This window comes from Cibotium barometz, chromosome 56 (assembly GCF_041138505.1).
Source record: "Cibotium barometz isolate CiBa-2024 chromosome 56, ASM4113850v1, whole genome shotgun sequence".
In the NCBI taxonomy this organism is placed as follows: domain Eukaryota; kingdom Viridiplantae; phylum Streptophyta; class Polypodiopsida; order Cyatheales; family Cibotiaceae; genus Cibotium; species Cibotium barometz.
In genome coordinates this window covers 40,745,969-40,770,031 of record NC_141101.1, presented here as the reverse complement: position 1 = coordinate 40,770,031, position 24,063 = coordinate 40,745,969, and the positions used below count along the sequence as shown (strand labels likewise).

General features: G+C 38.9%; 1 protein-coding gene across 1 annotated transcript; it reads left to right on the top strand.

Moving 5' to 3' along the window:
• The first annotated feature begins 6,138 nt into the window (after positions 1–6,138).
• On the top strand, positions 6,139–9,272 carry LOC147607220 (sucrose transport protein SUT2-like). The gene is made up of 5 exons (XM_086791619.1): positions 6,139–7,306; positions 7,474–8,348; positions 8,450–8,513; positions 8,631–8,674; positions 8,782–9,272. Exons 1-5 carry the CDS (start codon positions 6,808–6,810, stop codon positions 8,968–8,970), a joined length of 1,671 nt encoding a protein of 556 aa, XP_086647745.1. The 5' UTR covers positions 6,139–6,807; the 3' UTR covers positions 8,971–9,272.
• The last annotated feature ends 14,791 nt before the right edge of the window (positions 9,273–24,063 follow it).

Sequence of the window (24,063 nt, the reverse complement as noted above, 5' to 3'; positions counted from 1 at the left end):
TAGTGATCGGCACTTAAGGATATATCACAAATGTATTAAATGTATGATAATTGTATCACAAATATATAAAATGAATCATAAATGTATCACAAATGACGGGCAAAAAAAAAGTGCTAGAGAAAAATTTATCGGAATGCATAAGATGAACCGACACACTATAACACGAAAAGGAAATTCAAAAATATTGAAAGTTTTATCTCGCATTATGGCGATTTATTTGTAGTTACCTTGATTGAAGTAAGTGTTGAGGATGAAGAGGCGGAGCATGCGAAGCATACAATCGAAGTAGTGAAAGAGCGAGAAGTAGAATGATACATGTACGCATTAAATAGTTATGATGCAAAATGATTACAACCAATGCATGTGTGACACATGTCCATAATGCATGGTTGAGGTGTGGCTTCAACACATGTGGAAGATTACGTGAGGTGGCGGCCAATACATGAGTGCCATGTGTAAAGACCATTACATTAAGCGTACCCACATTCATTACCGATTACATGAAGTAAGGTCGTTGATTTTTTTTTGTCCATTCTTTAGATCGTTGTCTTTACCAATCAACAATAAAAGCTAAAATATGATCATCATTAGGGCATGTCATCAATGTATAACACAATGACCAACAAAACATCCTTAGTCCCCTTAAAATAGAGGGTACTATCAATAGGGATATTGCAAAAACCTTGTGCAACCAAGTATGCATGCATCTTTTCATACCATGCTCTGGGAGCCTGCTTAAGACCATATTAAGCATATTAAGCTTTCTTCAATCTACATACGTTTTTGAACAAAACCATGAGGCTGAGATACATAGACCTCCTCATGCAAATCTCCATTCAAGAAAGTAGTTTTGATATCCAACTGATGTACATTTCAACCTTTATGTGCTAAAAATGCAATGATAGTTTGCATGGTAGTCATACGACATGTGGGTGTAAAGGTTTCACCATAGTCAATGCCTTTCTCTTGTGCATAACCCTTTGCAACAAAGTCTAGCTATGTATCGCTCAACAATGGCATCCACTTTACGTTTGAGCTTGTAAACCCATTTCGTGCCAATGGCCTTCTTGCCAAGAGGCAAGTTGACCAAATCCCATGTATCATTTTTTAGTATTGAATCATACTCAGATTACATAGCACTCATCCAATTTTTTGATTCCTTTGCTTCATCAAAGGAGACAGGTTCTTCTTCATCAAATAAACTGGTAATAAGAGTATAACCTGCATCAACAAGAGATGCATGATGAGAACCTACATGCGTTCTACTAGGCAAAGGAGTGGCCAATTTCCTGTCACATAGTATTTGTACCAACCATTTTGGCATACTTTTAGACTCCTCAATTTCCCTTCTTTCCTCATCAACTGCATCATCCACATGCCCCATCAATAGGTTGATTTATGGGTTGATTTGCAACCTGTGTGGGCTAATTTTTAGCATTTCTTTGATCTACATCAATGTGTCCTGCATTGAACAATGGAAGGAGAGTGTATGTCCTACGAACATACATTTTGCTGTTTTTACATGAAAGTAAGGGGGATGAATTTCATCTTCCATAAATACAACATCTTTACTCACAAGAATCCGCTTGGTAGTAGCAGGATGATAGAGATGGTAATCCTTACTTTTTGAGTTGTACCCTACAAAAATACATTTAACGACCTTATCACATCAAGCTTACTGTGAAGTTGCTCAAGCATAAAAGCATAAGAAAGACAACCAAAAATGCATAAGTGAGCCACAAAGGGCTTTCTACCATTCCAAGCTTCAAAAGCCATAATTGTATGCAAAGCCTTTGTAGGACACCTATTCAAAACATATGTTGTACACATGACTGCTTCTAGATAGAAAGCATGAGGTAGCTCCTGACTTTTGACCATACAATGTGCCATCTCCATGAGAGACCTATTTTTACGTTCAGTTACACCATTTTACTGAGGTGTATAGGGCATAGTACATTGGTGTTTTATCCAATGATCAGCCATGTATGCATGAAACTCTTTAGACATATATTCTTCCCCTCTATTAGTATGTGTTAAAATATACAAGTGAATAGGGTGTGTGCGGGAACAAGCCCTTAGCAAGAGGCTGTAAAAGAGAATCTATAAATGTGAGAGAACCTGTGAAAAGGTGAGAAGTATCTACTGGGAGAGAATAAAGGGTAGCATGAGGAGATTTAGGAGGTGTGGGAAGAGAATCAAGCAAAAGAGGTGGAGTGAATCAAGGAGAATAAAGGGTAGCATGAGGAGATTTAGGAGGTGTGGGGAGAGAATCAAGCAAAAGAGGTGGAGTGAATCAAGGAGAAATTAGTGGGATTGGATGCTTGGATGTAAACTCTATAAATTGAGGCATTGGCCTAATGAAAATTTGCTAGTTTTTGATTATCCATGCCTACATTAAGCTATCAGTTAATTGCTCACTAATTACGTCTTAATTATCGTCTAATCTCTTTATTAATGATGTTGATTCTAGCATTTGATCCACCATAGCTCATCACATTGCTGCAAATTTAACATGGTATGAGAGCCTAGCCTAGAATCCATCAATTTGTGAGCCCATTATCTTGCTAATCACTTGGCTAATTAAGATTAGTAGATAATTAAAATTTTTACCTCTTTTCAACTAGCTCTCTGCACCCCCAGCCAGTGGAGGGGCTTGATCTCCCTCCAGGAGAAACATTAGGGAAAAAGCTCTTAGCCACACATAGCCATATCCATTGGGCTCCAGCCCATTCAAGAAATTCATCAAATTGCCGGCGCAAGCAAGAGAAAATTGTGATTTTTCTAGCGCATCTTTTTCTGAAGAAATTGGAGATCTTGTCTTCCATAGATGCAATGGCTCTAATTCCTCTTGGTCCTAAGGGTTTTCAAGGGTGCTCTACAAGCTGGTGAAGACAGATTTTGATTTGATCAAGTCTACAGTGAGATCCAAGCTCTTCATCAAATCTGCAGGTGACTTTGGTAAAACTGAGATTAAGCATTCAATGTTTGGTCAAATCTTGTGTTTCTTGGCTTAATCCTCTACTAGACTAATTGCTATTGATGGCCTTGAAAGGATTTGAACTCATTTGAACTCTAAGGCCTCAGATCTGGACTCCCCGCATACTCTGTTTTTTGCACACAAAATAGAGGATTAATTTGCTAATCAGTGATTAATCAATACTAATCACTATATTTTGATACAATTGAGGGTTCAAATTAACCATTGGGTATCTGATACAGATCCCTATAACTTCAGATTGCAATTTGGAGATGGTTTGATACTCCAACCATTCTGTACAGATTTGTTACCCTTGGTTTAATGTAATTTCTGGTGATTTTATGCTGATAAATCTATTTTGTAATCATCACCTAAACACCAGATTGAGTTGTAAAAGGGTAGACACTTCCCTCGAATCTTGAAATTGGATCAAGAGGTAAGACCCTCTTCACATCATCAATGAGTACGGCACAAGAGATAACCAAATTTAATGGGGAGCAGTTTTACACATGGCAGACAAAAACCATGTATCTGCTCATGAGGAAAAATCTGTGGGGGCTAGTTAAGGGAAGAGATGAATGCCCAGAGGTGAGAGGGGAAAATGAGTGGAAGAGAAGGAATGAAAAAGCATTGGGACTTATCACACTCACTTTAAATGATGAAATCATTCATCACATCACAGGGATACAATGGCCAAAAGATGCATGGGATGAACTCAATAAATTATTTGGCATACAAGCTAAAAATTCAAAGATAAATCTGTTAATGCAATTCTACAAATTGGATATGAAAGAAAGTGAACCTTTAATCACACACTTGAACAGATATCAAAGCATTAAGCAACAACTGGCAGCTATTGGCAAAAAGGTAGAAGATGATGAGGCACTAGCAGTGCTTCTGAAGAGTGTGGACAAAGGTGAATATGAAAACATTGTAGCAACACTAAAGAATGTACCTGAATTGAAGCTTTGACTCTAATTGCTTGCATATATAGGCAACATGTGCTTTATTATATACGTGATACAATGATGCAAGTGCATCCCAAGCATGTTTAGCAATTCTACATGACCGAATGTGAGGAATGATACTCCTCTTAACTGAAAAAGCAAGCAACACATGTGCTTACGCATCTCTTTCACACACATCACTACCAAATATGGCTATAACAACATCCCAAAGGTAGAAGGTCAACAAGGATATCTTAAAGGTGCCCGAGGATAAGAAGAAGATAGACAATAAGTGTCCCGCTCACAATAAAAAATGTTATCTTCTAAACTATAACTACAATTTTATTTTCTATCTTCATGTGTTGCTGCTTGAGGATGAGCAAGTTGGGAAGGAAGATGATGAGGAGCAAGAAGAGGGAACCCCAACGACGAAGATGATGTTCAAGAGATTGCGGAGGAGATGAACTTAGTTGCAGAGAGGGAGTTAAGTGGACAGGTTATTTAATACTGCTCGACGCTTTTGTGCTCATGTTGCTGTCTGTTGGTTTATGTGTTCTTTATTTGAGCTTTGTCACTTCTGCTTGTATGGCTCCCAAGAGAAAACCCCTCCATGATATCAATAATCTGATGAGAGTTGATCGGCGTCCTTGCACTTTCCCTTTCAATGACCATTATGCATCGACGTCGGTTGTCCCTAAGCTGAACTTGATCCATCGAGCTCGACTATTCCAAGAGGTCAAGTTCATCCGATGTCACAACCATCGACCTCCACTATTCCTAGAGCTTAAACTTATCCGGTGTCATGCCGTGTTGTCACTCCTCTCGAAGGGCCTTCTACAATTCGCAATTTACATGTAGTGAAGGAGAAAGCTCGATCCTCTGGTTTGTATTTCGTCCTGCAAATACTTCACATTCAATTTGTGTTACACACTCTCATTTTTCCTTTCTTAATTTATGTTGGTAGACTGTACAAATATGCAAGTATTACCCCCGACATTTTGTTTGGGGTGACTACGTTTTGTTTGGGTTAATTAAAGTAAAAGGTTTCATCAATTCCTCGTCATTTCCCTTTTACATCGTCTCATCATTCTTTTGTTTGTGCTGTCTTCTTCTTGTGCAGGATCCACACACCGACTCAGAGCCGTCCGTGCACAAGATACCTCGCTTCCCAACAGAGAATAAAATGAAGCTATTTGAAGTGTTGGTAACCGTAGCCATCGGATCAATCTGCTATGATGGGGAGTTTGTAAGAATAGATTTCTTGAAGGGTTTGTACTTTGTACTAGAGAAAGGAGGTACTTTGAATCATTTACATTTTCAAATGGTTGTCAGTCTTATGGCTCCTTCTCTTATAAGTATTGACAAATCCATCAAAGTGGTATTTAGGTTGGGACTTTTTCAAACCAGAGGGTGCTTTAGTGATGTTTAGGGGTCTAAGGCAAATTAAAATGCATACATTTAAAGGCATGATAGGGTATTGCATGAAAGACTTTCAGAAGTTGCATTTTAAATTCTTCTCATATAACATCTCTGGTGAAGAGATAGCGAGAGGACATCAACTTTATGCTCTTTATGGACAATCAGATTTAAAAAACAGAGTGTTCTTGTCGCCCGTTAATCTCTTTCATGGATAATAATATAGCAAATAAGCTTGGTGCCTCGCTCCAGAGAACTCTCTTAAAACTGGTCTGCATAGGAAAATATTATCCGGCGGCTTCATGGATAATTCCCAAGACTGGATTTGGCATGAATAGGAGAAGATCTTCTCAGCAGTTTGGAAAGTGATGAAGCTTTCTCATCTCACACATTGCATGGACATAGAAGAAATCTTCTTTGTAGATACTCCTAGTGTTAGATATTTCAATCCAGTACATGCACAATGACAAAGAGCACAACATGAAGATGATAGAAGTGAAGACGATGACATAGCATACAGTGATGAAGAAGCTATGGTACATCATATCTTTCTGTGTGGGAGAGAACACAAAAATTCAAAAGAGCAATAGTCAATGGAGAGGACTTTGCCCCACTATCATCTGAAGTCCGTAAATAATTCGTCGGGCTTACAGACTAGGATGCTTGTTTCCTCTAAGTTAATGTACTTGTTTTCTCTAAGTTTCCTTCAGGTGTACACACACTTATACTTTGTTGTTCTACTTATAATAAAATTATAATTACGCTAGGGTAGAAACCAACAACACTTTTCATTATTGAGGCGAGTACGAAAAGCTTTTGAGATGAATAGATACACTAGGGTAGAAACGTGCGACACTTTCATTTATTGAGGGCTCTTCCCTGTTACAGGCACACGTATCTGCCTGTGTCTCCCTTCGTTCATTCCTCCTAGTTGTTGTTGTTGTTGTTGTTGTTGTTGTGATTGTGCTTCTTGCAGACGAAATCACACACAGCGGCGGTAGGGCGGACATGACTGAGAAAGCGATCAATCATGATTCATCATCAACAACGTGATTTTACCCACTTGGAGCTTGCGCACAAGTTTTGGCGTGCCACGCAGGAAGGCGCGGTGCTGGGTTGAGGGTGCTTTCTGATGTGGGTTCATTTGTTATATAGCCTTGGGGCTTTATGTTCTTGATGGGCGGGCGCAGCAGAGAAAAGACGTAAAGGGATTCTGCAAGCAAGCAGAACGTCATTACAATTCATTAATTTCCTCAAGCCCCTCATCATCATCCCTGTTATGCATCCATCCATAAGAGTATTGACGCAAGAGGGCTTTTTCTTGGCCTGATCTGTGAAAGGTTGCAACTTTAGGTAGGCTGTAGCAGTATAAAGCACCAGAACTTGTAAATATTAGTCAAATACAACATCTAAGGATCACGAAGAGGTCTCATCCTCTCTGATCATAACCCAGATTATCTTCAACCCATGGCTTCTGTGGCCATGACAGCAGGCGGTGATAGTGGTCTCAGACCTTTGATAAGCAACAAGGGCAAGAACAGAGTACCCCTGAGGGCCCTGGCTAGGGTCTCATTGATGGCAACCGGTGTGCAGTTCGGTTGGGCCCTTCAGCTCTCACTCTTAACCCCGTATGTCGAAGAGCTCGGCATTCCACATGCATGGGCAAGCTACATCTGGCTTTGCGGCCCCACCTCTGGCATGATCATGCAGCCCCTTGTCGGGCACCTGAGCGACCAGTGCGAGAGCTCATGGGGTCGAAGGCGCCCTTTCATAATAACGGGTGCAATCTTTATTGTGCTCGCTGTTCTCCTCATTGCTTTCTCAGCTGATATTGGCTATGCATTCGGGGATGGCTTGACATCTCGATCCCGAGCAATTGTCATCTTTGTGGTTGGATTTTGGGCTCTGGATCTGGCCAACAACACTTTACAGGGGCCGTGCCGAGCCCTTCTTGCTGATTTCACGGGTAAATCTTACTCTATTGGTCCACGTTTGCCCTAGGTGTTTGATTGTGTGGTGTAAGGGTCTCACATTGTCTAGAGAATACAAACATGAATGTCATGGGCACAAGGATATAACAAATTAGACTGTGCAAACATTGCATGTCTAACCGATTTTTGATTTTATGCACAGGAAAGGATCACCGTAGATCACGGCGGGCCAATGCTTTCTTCTCTCTATGCATGGCTGTAGGAAATGTGCTTGGCTATGCCACTGGTGCTTATAGCAGCTGGTACAAGATCTTGCCTTTCACCTTGACTACAGCTTGTGACAAGAGCTGTGCCAATCTCAAATCAGCCTTCCTCCTTGCCATCATCGTGCTAATTGCAACCACAATTCTGAGCATTACTGCAGCTTCTGAGATTCCATGGTCTCCATCGATGAGCAGCAACAATAAGCAAAGCAGCAATCCAACTGCTCCACTGTCGTTGGGCAACGAGTCTTCAACCCAGCTCTCAGATAAAGATACCAAGCAAGTGGCACTGCAAGTGAATGGGGATGAGGAAGAAGAAGAAGAAGAAGAAGAAGAAGAAAATGAGCTGGAGCAGGAGGCTTTCTTTTGGGAGCTCTTTGGCACTCTCAGAGATCTTCCAACACCCTTGCGCAATGTCCTTCTGGTCACAGCCCTCACCTGGTTTGCATGGTTTCCCTTTATTCTTTTTGACACAGATTGGATGGGGCGGGAGGTCTATCTGGGAGAGCCTTCCGTGACGAATGCCAGAATGGCAAAGCTGTACCATGTAGGTGTCAGTGCAGGGTCTTTTGGACTCATGCTTAACTCTGTTGTGCTGGGTATCACATCATTGCTCATAGAGCCTTTATGCCGAAGAGTAGGACAGAGGAAGGTCTGGGCTGCAGCCAATGTGATTATGTCTGCTTGCTTTTTTGGCACTGTCATTATCACGGCATTGGCCAAACGGGTTTCCCGCACAGAATCAGGCTATCCACCTGCTGGTATTTGGGGGTCGGCCATCGGCATCTTTGCCATTCTTGGAATGCCACTTGCAGTGAGTCCTGAACTAACCTTTATAGATTGCAACAGTTCTGATGGCATGAGATGCTTTGTTGTTCTATACCAATTCTTTGATGGATTTGATGTGCCTGTCAGGTAACTTATAGTGTGCCCTATGCTGTAACTACTTCTATCACAAACACTGCTGGTGGTGGCCAAGGTGAATGCAAACAAAACCTACTATTATTTATATTCCATCTGTGCGTCTGTATGCAAGCAAGCGTTGTTCTGATTTGTATATCTTTACTAAATGAAGTCCACGATGCTTGCACCACAGGACTTTCCATGGGAGTGCTCAACTTAGGAGTCGTCATCCCACAGGTCAGTTTCTGAATGGTGTTTAATATTGCATAGCTTTTCAATGCATTCTGTTGGATGCTCAAGACTGTCAAGTAAATGGTATGTTAAATTTTTCACATGTTTGCCAGATTATTGTTTCGGTGGGGAGTGGGCCATGGGATGAGTTGTTTGGTGGAGGAAACATGCCTGCTTTCATGTTGGCAGCTGTGGCTGCCTTAATGGGTGGCGTATTGGCTGCAGGCCTGTTGCCCAAACCACCCACTGATGATCAGTGTCACCCAAAGCAACCTGCCCCCATTCAGCGATCCCCTTATTGACTGCCATCATTGTTCACTCCTTTAGCCACCATAAGCACATTCTAGTTTTCCATGCATTTGCAAGTGATGTTTTCCCGACATCTCCTCCTCCGTTTCATATAACGTAAAAAGCTTCCCTCTGGAGAACACTCATTTCAGTATTTGATTATTTTGCCTTAAACTGTACAAATGAAAAAAATGTATAACGCCTACTCACATGCCATATTGTCTTGGTGTCCTAGCTCGAACCTTGTAAGAGTAAAAATAGTTCTGCTCAGAATCAAGTGAAACAAGTAAAGTCTTCTGCCAAGTTTTCGAATGCAGATTTTCTGTGTCATGATGAAGAGGACAACCAATATGCTCTCTCTCTCTCTCTCTCTCTCTCTCTCACACACACACACACACACACACACACACACACACAACCACACTAATTGCATGTGGGTGGAGACTCTGGAGCAAGCCTCATTTTATCATCCATGATACTATGAGATCCAAGATTACTGTATGTACTCATGACTAGCGGACTCCACATAGGTAGCCCTTAATTACCATAGGGAGGGTAGTACAAGACAGGCAAAATGAAGGATGCTCAATCCGAGGGCCCATTATGTTTGTCAGTCTAGCATACACAGAACACATCTTGAGATTGTGGGAGACTAGCAGCAGCATGGAGACCAAGGAAGGACCCGAGGGTGGCACAAAAGAACAGAGGAAGGAGCCCACTACTGAAAAGACTGATAGCTACAGGGCATGCCATGTAGTCCATTGGCTCTTCTCTTTCTCTCTCTCACCCCATTTTCTTCTAAATTATAATGATACAAAATTAATGAATGACTAGTGGAAAAGTAATGAGAGCTGTTCTCATTCTTGTTCGTTCGTTCTTCCATTTTACCATCTTAGTACCTTCCTTCTATGGGATGTTCTGATTAGAGCTGACATTGGGACTGCAGTTCTTAGACTGATATGAAGAAACAAGGCTTAATGTACTATCGAACTCCGCCTAATTGCTTCAAGTTAGCACCCCCCCTTCCTCAGCTAGGGTTAAATGAGTTGACAAAGGGGTTCTGAATCACCAATTTACATTGGTAGCCTACCTAAACAAGACTAGGTTCAAGATGATATTTGGAATCTCGGTCACAAGCTTGCTCCTTGACCAACCACCCTTCTTCTCACTTGATGTCATCAACCAGCTTAATAAAATTATCCATGTCAATCTAATTTTACAATCTTGACAAATGGTATAGGAGAATACTAGCATTGCTTTTTACAAGAATGCATGGCACACAATAACCTCTGTAGTTTGGGAATATGGTTAAATGCATAGCAATTCCTCTTTTCTTTGGATCAATGTCTTTGTGTAGTTTGTTGACTCTTCCTTGGAGCTCTACCATACTATGTTATGGCTCGTTGTATCAGAGCAAAATGTGAACATCCTTTAGCTTGAGTGTTGTCTTGTATTATGGCCTTGGAACGTCATCATCTTTAGTGAATTCCTACTTTGGCAGATTCTTCGGATGCTCTACATGCATCCCCGATGTTGGGGTGGGGCTTTGCCATGGATTGACTAATGAATTTAATAGATGGCCACATTAGTATATCTTGTGAATTGGTTGATCTTAAGATTGACTTTGGTGGGCTCAATGGGTAGGCACCATGCCTTCATATATGATCTTCTTTATACTGTTTCTTATTTGATGTGTTACTTACCATCCTTCATGTCCCCATCAAAGAAGTATAACTACATCTTGGTGTGATAAGGTTAGGTAATTCTTGCAACTCAAATGGCATCGAGAAAGGTGGCATAAGAAACTATGATCGAACTTGACAACGAGAGGGCATACGACCCCAAGGATCTCTTGGCAAGTGTCATTTTCTCTCCTATGTTTTGGTAATGAAGAACGAATCATCATCGTAGAATGCAATGTTTTCTATCTAAGAGTAGTTGCAGATGGAGAGTCAAAATATTGGATGATCAAATTCACAACAATTGAAGATGAAGGGAGTGTAGTGTGCACCCTTCAATATGAAGATGGTTAATCAAATATCAATTAAATTGTTAGGAATCCTTAATCAAGTTGAAGATATGAAATTCAAGGTCACTTTTATAGTGACTATTTTGGAACAAAAAAGAGTAGACTCACAATCCAAGTGATTTCTAGGGAAGCATTCCGAGATTGGTCACAAAGCAATTTTCAAAAGACATGCTAAATTAAAGTAAAGATGTCATTGTGAAATCATAAAGACATATATTAGCAGTTGGGGCTTTATATTGGCTTGGATCTGATGGTGTCCTTCATCAATGTGTGCCACCCCAAGAACAAGGAGCAATCATGGCCAAGGCTCATGAAGGAGCTATAGTGGGACATTTTAAAACAGAGATCACAACTCAATAGAAATTGCAAGCTAGATTATTATGGTGAACTTTATTCTATGGGGTTGTTTAATAAAATCAGAATTTTGATTGAAAACTAGCCAGAGTTCATGAATTCAAAAATCTACAACATAATACTCGAGGTGCAACACCAATATCAAACTCAAAATAATCATAACCAAGATAAAAAAAGGAAAATCACTAGGATTGGGATCACAAATTGGTCACAACATTGTGGACTTAATTGGACATATGTGATTGTGATTGCTTAGAGGGCAACGACTACCTACACTTTATTTTGTCCCACATTTGGTTTGGATGCAGTAGTATCTCTTGGGTTCAAGGCCATGAGTCTTCAAGTGGCTATCAAGCATCAACTTGAAGATGTGGAATCACTTAGGGCTTGAACCAAATTAGACAAAGGAATGGCATGAAGATCCTAGTTATAAAAACTCTTATTGCTAGTTGGTCCTTAAAAATCCAAATATACAAATTCTATGGGTTGGGTATGGATATCATACAATAACAAGATCATCCTTAAAATTTCAGCCAAGAAGGTATTTCTAGGACTAGTAAATGTATCAGAAATTAAGAATTACTAGCTAATCTCCCAAGATGAGCTACTTCCTCATTTTCCTCACGGGTTCAAAAAGCCAAAGAATCAAGCTACATGCTTAACATAGATGGAGGATGAAGGAGAGGCATAATTTATTGCCTTTATTGCACACAAGGTCCTATTAAAGAAGGAAGCTCATACTATAGTCGAGAAAAAATTGAGAGGTTTTTTGCAGGCAAAGAAGGAAGAAAAGATAGATTCTCTCCGCTTACTTTGCAAGCAAGTGATTGATTGCTTTGATGTAGAGTTTGAAATACCCAAGCACAAACTGGAGAAGTATGTCAGAGCCGAGTGAAGTGGCTTTGGAACGTATAGACGTGAGAACTCCTTATGTAATAATGATACCATTTTTAATTTAATCTAATGCCGTAGGTTCCACCACAAAGATCATAGATGAGCCTTCTTGGAAAAGCCCTCCCAAGCCATTCCCATTGACATCCCTAATTCAAGGAACAACCCCCAGAATTTCATTTGAAGGGCTCATATTAAACCTCCAATTTCATATTGAAGGGCTCATCTTAAACCTGCATCATGAATGGCTCATATTAATAAACCTCCATTTCTTTGTGAAGTTACTGTAACTACATGTTACTATGTTTCTTCAAAATTAGACCTCTCTTTTACAGGCTAATATCAAGATAAACCCCTTTTGGAATGGTACCTAAGCCTTTAAATTCTAGGCATGGTCCCCATGGAAAAAATCCCTGCACCAAAACTACTTAGCTAATTCTTTATGAGTTTCATTCTGATCCTCCATTCTAATGGAAGTTTTGCATACTAATAAACTAAGACATTGCTTCACTCAGCATGAATAGATAATATTTTTATTCACTTACAAGAAAAAGGTGGCCCTAAGGTGCCTTAGGCCATCCACTTACATCTCCTTCCTCTGTGTGCCTCAGTCACAACCTCGCCTAGTTCATCTCACCATATCCATCATTTCTCCCATGGTGAGAGAGATAGAAACAAATATCTGTTCCTTGCACAACCTACTCCACGAGCACATAGCTCACCCCCGGCATGAGAGAGAGAGAGAGAGAGAGAGAGAGGGAGAGAGAGAGAGAGAGAACTCAATTGTGATAATGGGATTGTCCCTTTTCATATTTCATAACGATGTATCATTTCTTATTATGAATACAAGACAATTTTTACAAACTTATTTTCATCAAGTATATCAATGTTTTTTCTAGTTTGTACCATCAATGTTTTTGTGAATGCATCAGAAATGACCCTGGGAGCCTGGGGGAGTAGTGCCAGAACAGTGCACATTTTGAGCCTGCACCACTGCTGCAGATCCCAAATTCGCATTGTTTTGGCACAGCTTTCCCAGCCCTTCAGGAGCAATTCTGATGCATTGGATGATAAATAATGTATTTTTACACATGATTAAAGGTATTTTTATCTTGTAAATTATTGTTTCTCATAATCAATGTACTCAACTTGATTATAAATGCATCAAAAATGATTCTGAGTGGCTGGGGGAGCAGTGCCGCCAGAACAGTGCAAATTTTGAGCCTGCACCGTTGCTGTAGAGCCCAAATTCGCACTGTTCTAGCATAGCTTCCCCAGCCCTCCAGGAGCAATTCTGATGCATTGGATGACAAATAATGTATTTTTATACATGATTAAAGGTATTTTTATTTTGTAAATTACTGTTAAATTCGCACTGTTCTGGCATAGCTTCACCAATCCTCCAGAAGCAATTCTGATGCATTGGATGACAAACAATGTAATTTTACACATGATTAAAGCTGTTTTTATCTTATAAACTATTAATTCTCACAATTAGTGTACTCAACTTCATTATAAATGCATCAGAAACGATCCTGAGTGGCTGGGGGAGCAGTTTCAGAATAGTGCGAATTTTGAGCCTGCACCGCTGCTGTGTAGAGCCTAAATTCGCACTGTTATGGCATAGCTTCCCCAGTCCTCCAGGAGCAATTCTGATGCATTGGATGATAAACACTATATTTTTACACATGATTAAAGGTGTTTTTATCTTATAAACTAATATTTCTCACAATTAGTGTGCTTAACTTCATTACATAAAAAATGATCCTGAGTGGCTGGGGGGAGCAGTGCCAGAACAGTGCAAATTTTGAGCCTTCACCGTCGCTGTGCAGAGCCTAAATTCGCACTATTCTGGCATAGCTTCCCCAATCGTCTAGGAGCAATTCTGATGCAGTGGATGACAAACAATGTAATTTTGCACATGATTAAAGCTGTTTTTATCTTACAAACTATTGTTTCTCACAATTAGTGTACTCAACTTTATTATAAATTCATCAAAAATAATTAGTGTACTCAACTTCATTATAAATGCATCAGAAATAATTAGTGTACTCAACTTCATTATAAATGCATCAAAAATAATTAGTGTAGTCAACTTCATTATAAATGCATCAAAAATAATTAGTGTAGTCAACTTCATTATAAATGCATCAAAAAAATTAGTGTACTCAACTTCATTATAAATGCATCAAAAATAATTAGTGTACTCAACTTCAAATGCATCAGAAATAATTAGTGTACTCAACTTCATTATAAATGCATCAAAAATAATTAGTGTACTCAACTTCATTATAAATGCATCAAAAATAATTAGTGTACTCAACTTCATTATAAATGCATCAAAAATAATTAGTGTACTCAACTTCATTATAAATGCATCAGAAATAATTAGTGTACTCAACTTCATTATAAATGCATCAGAAATAATCCTGAGTGGCTGGGGGAGCAGTGCCAGAACAGTGCGGATTTTGAGCCTGCACCGCCATTGTAGAGCCTAAATTCACACTGTTCTAGCATAGCTTCCCCAGTCCTCCAGGAGCAATTCTGATGCATTAGATGATAAACACTATATTTTTACACATGATTAAAGGTGTTTTTATCTTATAAACTACTATTTCTCACAATTAGTATGCTCAACTTCATTATAAATGCATTAACTTCATTATAAATGCATCAGAAATGATCCTGAGTGGCTGGGGGAGCAGTGCCAGAACAGTGCGAATTTTGAGCATGCATCGCCGATGCAGAGCCTATCATTATAAATGCATCAAAAATGATCCTGAGTGGCTAGGAGAGAAGTGCCAGAACAGTGCGAATTTTGAGCCTACATCGCCGTTGCAAAGGCCAAATTCGCACTGTTCTGGCACAGCTTCCTCAGTCCTCCAGGAGTATTTCTGATGCCTTGGGTGACAAACTGGCACATGATAGACACTCCATGTTAAACAAACATGATGACACCGAGACATTGTAAGAGAAACTTAAAATTTTAATTATCAAAAGGTTACAAATGAAAGCCAGATAGGCTTGTTACAAAGGGGGGTTTGAAACAAAAGAGTTGCTTCAAAAAAAAGGTTAACATCTAAAATCTCTAGATCGTGTCTCGCTCGCCTCGAATGCGCCGAGCTAGTTGCATGTCCTTAGCAGATATGGTAATCCTCTTTGCATGTATTGCAAGGAGATTGGTGTCTTCAAAAAGCCCAACAATGTAAGCCTCGGAGGCTTCTTGCAATGCTTCAAGGGCAATCCCCTACATACGGAACTCTGTTCTATATCGTTGGAGAATCTCCTTCACTGTGCGAGCAAAAGGGGCTCTTCTTATCAGCAACTCAGTATTCCTCTGATAAAACTTGATTTCTATAGAGCCCTATGCCCTTGGCGCATCCTTCTCCTTGGAGCTCTCTGTGTTGTGTTAGTGCGTTGTGGTGGCGAGGTTGGGACTTCCTTGGCTTGAAGAGCTTGACCTTTCTACGCTTGCACCGAGCACTTGCAGGAACCTCCTCTTGGTCTCTTTCATAGTCTGAATCCTCCTCCTCCTGTTCCTGTGGTACCTGTGTAGTATCAAGTTCCTCCCGGGTAGGTAAGGCACCCTGTCCTGGTAGTAGGGTCTTGCCACCTATGGTGCTGCGCAATGTAGGAATGTTTTCACTAACCCAGTCGAACTGCTCATCATTGGCCTCTCTGTCTTGATCTCTGGGGTGGCTGCATTATGGGGTCTTCTTCACACGCTTGCTCCCACTTCACACTCTTCACACGCTTGCTCCCACTATAAGGCCTATGTGACCTACATATGGTTGGAATGGGCTCTATGAGTTTGCTTTCTTGTAGTGCCCACTAGAAGGGCCAGCATGTGTGTGCGCTGGTGTTGCTGTGGGAGGAGGGTTGTGTTGAAATATACAAGTGAATAGGGTGTGTGCGGGAACAAGCCCTTGGCTAGAGACTGTAAAAGAGAATGTGTAAATGTGAGAGAACCTGTGAAAAGGTGAAAAGAATCTACTGGGAGAGAATAAAGGGTAGCATGAGAAGATTTAGGAAGTGTGGAGATATTCTGGGAGAGGTGGAGAGAATCAAGCAAAAGAGGTGGAGTGAATCAAGGAGAAATCAGTGGGATTTGATGCTTGGATGTAAACACTATAAATTGCTGGAACTTGGCCTTCACAGGTGTTGATGGATGGGATGCTAGATGCTGGAATGCCACAGATTTTGAAGACGAGGAGCTTTGTTGTGGGTGAAGAGCGAAGGCTTGAAGATGATGCTGCGTGGTCAGAGTCGGTGAATGTTGATCAGATGATGAATGGAAATGGTTTTATGGCTATGGTGGACATATATTTGAGAGATTATGACTTACCCGTTCTCCATTCTCATACAAATAACTTGATTCCACATGAACAGCCATCATACCCAGATATGTGGAAAGTGGATGTTAGAACCAACATAACCAGCCAAGAGGTAGAGAAATTAGTAAAGGTAGGGTTCAAGTTAGATGTTACTCATGAAGAACCTTTTGTGTCGGGGGTGGGAGAAACGTCCACACAAGTAGCGGGCAACAAAGAAAGTGACAAGAGGCCACATGATGCTACACAGAATACAAAGAGATCAACCAAGTGGAGGCATTGGATTTCCAAAGAAGCAGAAAAAAGAGGATTGGTAGTGCTAAGGCCATGACAGCGACAGTCCTTAATGAGAGTGCAATGTAGCCATCCCCCTACTCTATTTTTCATTTGGCATGTGAGAGTGGAGAGGACTATTTTATACACATCAAGGTACAACCTTGGTGTACATGTCCTGATTTCATGCAAAGAGAATCTAGAGGAAAGTCTTACGTTGCATGTAAGTCTTTTTGTAAGAAAATATGAGCCGGGTATACTTGTTTTTACTTGTGTTGAAATAAACATTGGAAGAAAGGTACATAGATAGGTATGTTTGTGCCTATATTTAAGTTTCTTGGACATAAAATGTGTGTTTATATGTAGGAAGGTAGGTATGTAGGTATGTATGTATGCATGCATGTATATGTTTGGAAGTATGCATGCATGTATGTATGTATGTATTGTACAAATGTGTGTATATATGTATGTATATATGTAGGAAGGTAGGAAGGTAGGTAGGTAGGTAGGTAGGTAGGTAGGTGTGTTTGAGAATATACATGTATATATGTATGTATGTATGTATGTGAATGTATTTATTTCTCTTTCATAAATACTTACTATATAAAAGCTCACCAAAATGTATCATTTTTCTTACAAGCTCATATAAAACTATCTTATCTCCAAAAAGCTCGCCAAATAAAACTATCATTTTTCTTACAAGCTCATATAAAACTATCTTATCTCCAAAAAGCTCACCAAATAAAGCTCGCAAAAAAATCAAACCCGTGTGTGTGGACATTAGTACTAGGTTATGTTATGTGTGAACTTATCACTTGTAGAATGTGTTGATTTTGGTGAAGGAGAATGAAGCTAGCTATGGAGCTTCTCTACATTGTGTGAGATGGATTAATGAGAGCAATTAGGGTTTGTGTATGTCTCCTCTGGTCTCATCTATTCTCTTTTTAGGTATAACTTTTGTATTTGAACTCAAAATCACATTAAATTTGGAGTCAAATCAAACCAATTGGAAGATTTTCATCTATTGTTGCACTTAGAATTATTTTAGTTATTAAAAGACATGCACAAATTTCTTGACTAGACCCTCTCCCAATTATGGGGAATGGTAATGGTGTCACCTATTTCTCTTGCTACTTGGTGTGTTTGTATAAATAGTAAAAAACTCACATTAAGGTTTAAGCTTTTTAATCTATAGTTTTTCATTTTATTAAGCTCTTTATATAATTATGTTTATATATACATATAATTAATATTATATTTATATATAGATATAACAATAATATCTTTATATTAAATTTTGATATAATTATTAATATCATGTATACTCTAAGTATATATATATTATAATAAATGTGTAAGATTGTAAAGTTAGCATACGTACATTATTATGCATATAGAATATTTACAGGGTTTATTTTATTTTGGATATGTAAAAAAATCAAGAGAAGAAATGGACAACATTGAGACTAGACCTTGTAATTTTTTCGACAAAGTATTATAATTCTTAAGCAAGCTTACTCGATCCTCCACATCATCGCTCAGTTTTGTGTGGCTCAAGAATGAGAATCATCACATGATTGTAATTAATTATTAATTACTTCAATCAACCAATTATAACTTTGTTGAATTCTTTTATCTTCCTTGAATCCAAAGTGTAAACTTGGTATGAGAGCAAGGTTAGATAGTTTATGAGTCTAGGTTAGCTACATTAAAATTTACAAAATTAGGGATTAGGATAACTAATCTATGTATTAGAGATAATTTTCAACTTAAAGTTTCTTAATCCTTCTTTACTTGAACTCTACATTTGAAAGATCCTTGCCCCCTCTGTGTAACGAATTTTGGGGTGCTAGCGGCGGAAGTAGCACTTCTTGTGCAGGGTGGCAGAGTCTCTCACTCGGGGCCTCGCCCACCACGGATATCCGGACAAGATACTAATCCCTCGGTTCTTCCAAAACCAAACCCGGAAAAACTTCCCTCGCCCAGAAAGCACGGGCGATTCCTCCATGATATTTTTATTCTAACATAGTTAAGAGCCTTAACTAACCAAACTGATCCGACCGAATCACATGGTCAGATTAAGGAAGAAACTTGTACTTGGATCATAGAGACCAACACTTGTTTCCTCATCTCAAGAGGCACAACCGTTGATTCTTTTCCATAGAACAAGACTAACCGAGATTTACTTCTTCTATCGTACCATAACAGAATTGAGTCTCATTTTAGGGATCCATCAGTCCAGAGCCTAGTCCAGAGCCTTCCTGTGGGTTAGCCAACCGCCCAAGCACTATAGTGATAGGATCCATTTAAAAATTTGGTTATGTTTTCTCCCGGTGGGTACCAGGGAAAAGAGTTCCCAGGTCCCCTAGCCGACGCTTCATGCAAACTTCAAGATAGTCACACCACTTACACACCCAATATGAAATTGCCTGTTTCATAGATTCAGCTGACTTTAAAACAATCCTTTAATGAATTCATTTACATCACATCCATTCATTCACATGCACGACTATCCACATCTATCCATTCACTCACATTTAGTAGCTTTTTCTACTTCGATACTAATGATGGGATGTTTTCTAAATTTCTACCAATTGCTTGGTGTGAGATCCCACTGCCCCCTCCGCACACCGGATTCCCGGTAGAGCTTGCAGCGTAAGCAGCTCCCTCATGCACGGGGCAGGGTTTCCCACTCAGGGCCTTGCCCTCAAATGTCTGGGCACGAGACTAAGCTGGTGGTCATTCCGAAAACCAAAACCGGGAAAATTTTCCATGCCCGAAAAATAGGGACGATTCCACCATTTTGAATTTCTTAACGAATTTTTCTAACGAGATCAAGATACTGAACTAACCTTCATCTGATTAAACCAGATAGAAGGAAAACTATTACAGACTTATCTTGAAGGAATCAACGCTTTTTTCCTAATTGAATCAGGCACAACCGTTGATCTATTCATTTGAGAAGTCTTTAGGTTATTATTTAACTATTCGAGTTCTAACCGTATTCCTATTAATCAATTTTATTATTAAAACTCTATTGATTGCAGCCTCTAACTCCATCCGGCCCATGGGTTAGCCACCGCCCAACCATTGGAATTGGTAGAACCAAACAAGTACTCACCCACCCATAATTGAATGCCTTTCTTAACTTTTGCTTTAGAATACAGATACGCACACACTCCCCTTTAAACTTTAACTTATAAAACAATCCATTGACATACAATTTGGTTACAGATATCATAACTTAAAATTTTCATCCAGTTCCTTGTTTCTCAAAAACAGGTATCACTCTGGACTCTCCGTCGAGACCAGCTGGTCAACGAGATACAGATTACAATAGTTTTTCGTCATCATACATATATATCTTCCACGACATACGCATGGGTGTCCTAAGCACCGCGAGCCCGTGCATCGCCTAGTCAGAAGAACCCTCTAGGATCCCCTTAGGTGTCTTGGCACTTCACTCAGGGACCGCTTCGTCGGCCCTCGCCGATCGTACCAGAAGCACACCATTTTTTACCATACCAAGGCTGGTCAAGACCTGGGTAGGTTTTTGCTGCGTGAGCTGTCCCTTTGAACACTCCCTGCCAACTGTTGCAACCGAACTTCCCTTAGAAAAACACATATACCAAATGCTCCCTCCAGCATTCTGGTGTAAGACAGTCCTTTAAGAAAAAATAGGGTTTCTATGCAAGTTTTCAGTTTTGAGCTTCTTTTGAATACAATGAGTATATCTTAAATCCATATCCCAAGACTTTCTGATTGCAGGTCTGAATTCGAAACAGAATTCCTCGAATTCTATAACCTTGATCCTTAGATCAAAATCAAAGGGTCTCAACTTAGTTTCAGATTCGGTGGGTAATTTGAGTGAATTTTTCTGAACTGGTCACATCGTCTTTTGTTGAAACTGACGAAGGAGTTATGTCTTGGTCATAGTCTGATTTAGGGTTTGAGTTTGGAAAGGTTCTCCAGAACTATCTTTCTCGAAGGATAATATTTCAATTACTACTTTACTAAATTTCATTCATTGAGTATTTGCTTAACTGAATTCAAAACTAATCACGAATTCCTATGAGGAATAAATTAATCATTTATCTAAAATTCCGACTTCAATAGTTTTTCTGAGTTTTCTCATCATTACCATCCTAGAGAATATGAAACGGTAGAATTTTCTCTCACAGAATATTTACTTATTCATTTACCAATATTCATGGGATTTAAACATAGGATTAAAGAGAACTCTTATTTTGATATAAAATTCTGTATGCATCTATGTATGCATAAAATCCAACTTCTATGGAAATAACACTTTTATATCAAAGAAAATCCTTTTATGCATCTATTTATGCATAAAAATCAATTTTGATGAAAGTAACACTTTTATAATAAAAAAAATCTTTTATGCGTCTATTTATGCATAAAAATCAATTTTGATGAAAGTAACACTTTTATAATAAAACAAATTCTTTTATGCATCTATTTATGCATAAAAATCAATATTGGTGAAAGTAACACTTTTATAATATAAATATTTCCAAATATGCATCTTTCTATGCATAGAATTTAAATATAATGAAAATCACACTTTTATAATAAAAATATCCAATATGCATCTTTCTATGCATAGAAATTAATTCTAATGGAAATAACACTTTTATAATTAAAAAATTTTCTTTTATGCATAAAAATCAATATTGGTGAAAGTAACACTTTTATAATTAAAAAAAATCTTTTATGCATCTATTTATGCATAAAAATCAATTTTGATGAAAGTAACACTTTTATAATAATAAAAATTCCCTTATGCATCTATTCATGCATAAAAATCAATATTGGTGAAAGTAACACTTTTATAATAAAAATATTTCCAAATATGCATCTTTCTATGCATAGAATTTAAATCTAATGAAAATCACACTTTTATAATAAAAAATATCCAATTTGCATCTTTCTATGCATAGAAATTAATTCTAATGGAAATAACACTTTTATAATAAAATATTTCTAATATGCATTTTTCTATGCATAGAATGAAAATAGCACTTTTAGAATACACAAACGGTGGGGATTACTCTTTTTGAATAATAAAAGATAAAACTTATTTCACAAAATTCAAGAAAATTTTGCCATAACCTCCTTTGTATGGCTGACCATTTTTCAATTTTTTTTTCATTCTCAAGTTACTTAGAAATTATCCCAAATGGTTTAAAGCATTCTAAACTAATCAAATTTCACTTTTTAAAGAGAAACAATATGAAAAGTTTAATTCTAAGAATTCGATTACATATCTAGGATAAAGAAAGGCTCAATTCAAGAATGAAGAGAGGAGGAAAGCCTTTCCAACAAGGCATAACATCATTTTTCATTTTATCCTTTTTTAGTCCAGGCCAAAAGAAGCTTTTCTTCACAGACATGTAGGTTTTGATGAAACCTGGATGTCCTCAATAAGGCTGTCATGGGCTTCATTCAGAATTTGACCCTTAGTTCCCTCATCATTGGGAATGCATAGCCTGTGATTATAATACATAATTCCATCATCTAGGCTGTACCCTTGAACTCGGTTCAACTCCTGTGGAGTTTTGATTTCCTGCATAAGTAGGGTAGCAATAGGGCCAAAGAATCTATCCTGCATGATCTTCTCTCTTGCTTCAATAATCAAAGGATTTGACACTACAGTAATTGCAAGCAAGGAGGCTTTTCTACTGAGGGCATCTGCTACCACATTTTCTTTGCCTGGGTGGTACTTGATTTCAAAATTAAATTCCTACAAGGTCTGCATCCACCTTCTTTGGCACATGTCGAGATCCTTCTGAGTGAAGATCCACTTTAAGCTCTGATGATCTGTCTCATCAAAGTGAATCTTTAACCCAATAGGTAATGTCTCCACAACTTCAGGGCATATACTATTGAAAGTAGTTCCAGGTCGTGGTGGACAGTATAATTTCTCTCATGCGTTCTGAGTTTTCAGGATTCATAGGCCACTGCATGACCTTCCTACATGAGTGCACCTCCCAGGGCAAAACCACTAGCATCAGTTACTACCTCAAAGGGTAGAGAGAAATCTGGCAACTTCAGAACAGGGTTGGTTACCAAGGCAGTCTTCAGCTTATCAAAAGCACTCTGGCACCTGGCAGACCATTGAAACGGGGTATTCTTCTTGAGAAGACTAGTCAGGGGGAAGCTATGAGAGCATACTTTGGTATAAAAATTCTATACCATCCAGTCAATCCCAAGAATCCCCTGACTTCTTTCACTGATTTTGGTTCAGGCCAATCTATGACTGCTTGGACTTTTGCGGAATCTGGAGAAATTCTATCTTTGGATACAAGAAAGCCCAAGTATTCAACATGGTTAGCAGAGAAAGTGCATTTGCTCTTTTTTGCAAAGAGTTGGTACTTCCTTAGAATCTCAAGAACTTTTCTGACATGAGCTTCATGGTCAGCTCTGCATTCTTTGAGTAAATCAAAATATCATCAAAGAAAACAAGAACAAAATCAGCCAAGTATTCTCTGAGAATGTCCTACATTAGGCGATTAAATGTAGCTGGGACATTTGTCAATCCAAACGACATGACAGTGAATTCATAATGCCCATACCAAGTATTGATGGCTGTCTTCGGGATATCTTGCTCATTAATCTTGATCTGATAATACCCTGATTTGAGATCTATCTTTGTGAAGATCTGGGCTCCACTTAGCCTGTCCACCACCAGAAGCTCATCAATTCTGGGGATAGGATACTTATTCTTAACTATCAGCTGATTGAGACCTCTGTAGTCCACACAGAGTCTTAGCGTTCCATCTTTCTTTTTCTGAAAGAGAACTGGCACACCCCAAGGTGAAACACTGGGTCTTACAAACCCTTGTTCTAACAGCTGTCTAAGCTGTTCCTTGAGTTCGATGGCTTCAGGAACTCGCATTTAGGCTACTGCCGGGGGTCAATTCTATCTCATGATCTACTTCCCGGATTGGAGGCATCTCTGTTAATTCTACTGGGAATAAATCATCATAATCACTTAACCATTCAAGTTCTTTAGCTTTTAACTTTGTGTCTAGTGGATTCATTTTGACAACATAAATGCGCTGCTTCTTTCTAAGTCCTTTCAGTAACTTAGAATCTTTTACTAAGACTTGGGGATCCTGAAATTTCGGTTCCTTGAACTTTGCTTCCATGTGAAGGTCACGGAAGGAAATGGTTCCATTATGACAGTGAATGTCAGCTTGATTTTT

Coding starts and splice junctions, on each gene's coding strand:
- LOC147607220 (XM_086791619.1), top strand. CDS start 6,808: ATGGCTTCTGTGGCCATGACAGCAGGCGGTGATAGTGGTCTCAGACCT. Junction 8,349..8,449: donor TTCTTGGAATGCCACTTGCA/GTGAGTCCTGAA, acceptor TGTGCCTGTCAG/GTAACTTATAGTGTGCCCTA. Junction 8,514..8,630: donor CACTGCTGGTGGTGGCCAAG/GTGAATGCAAAC, acceptor CTTGCACCACAG/GACTTTCCATGGGAGTGCTC.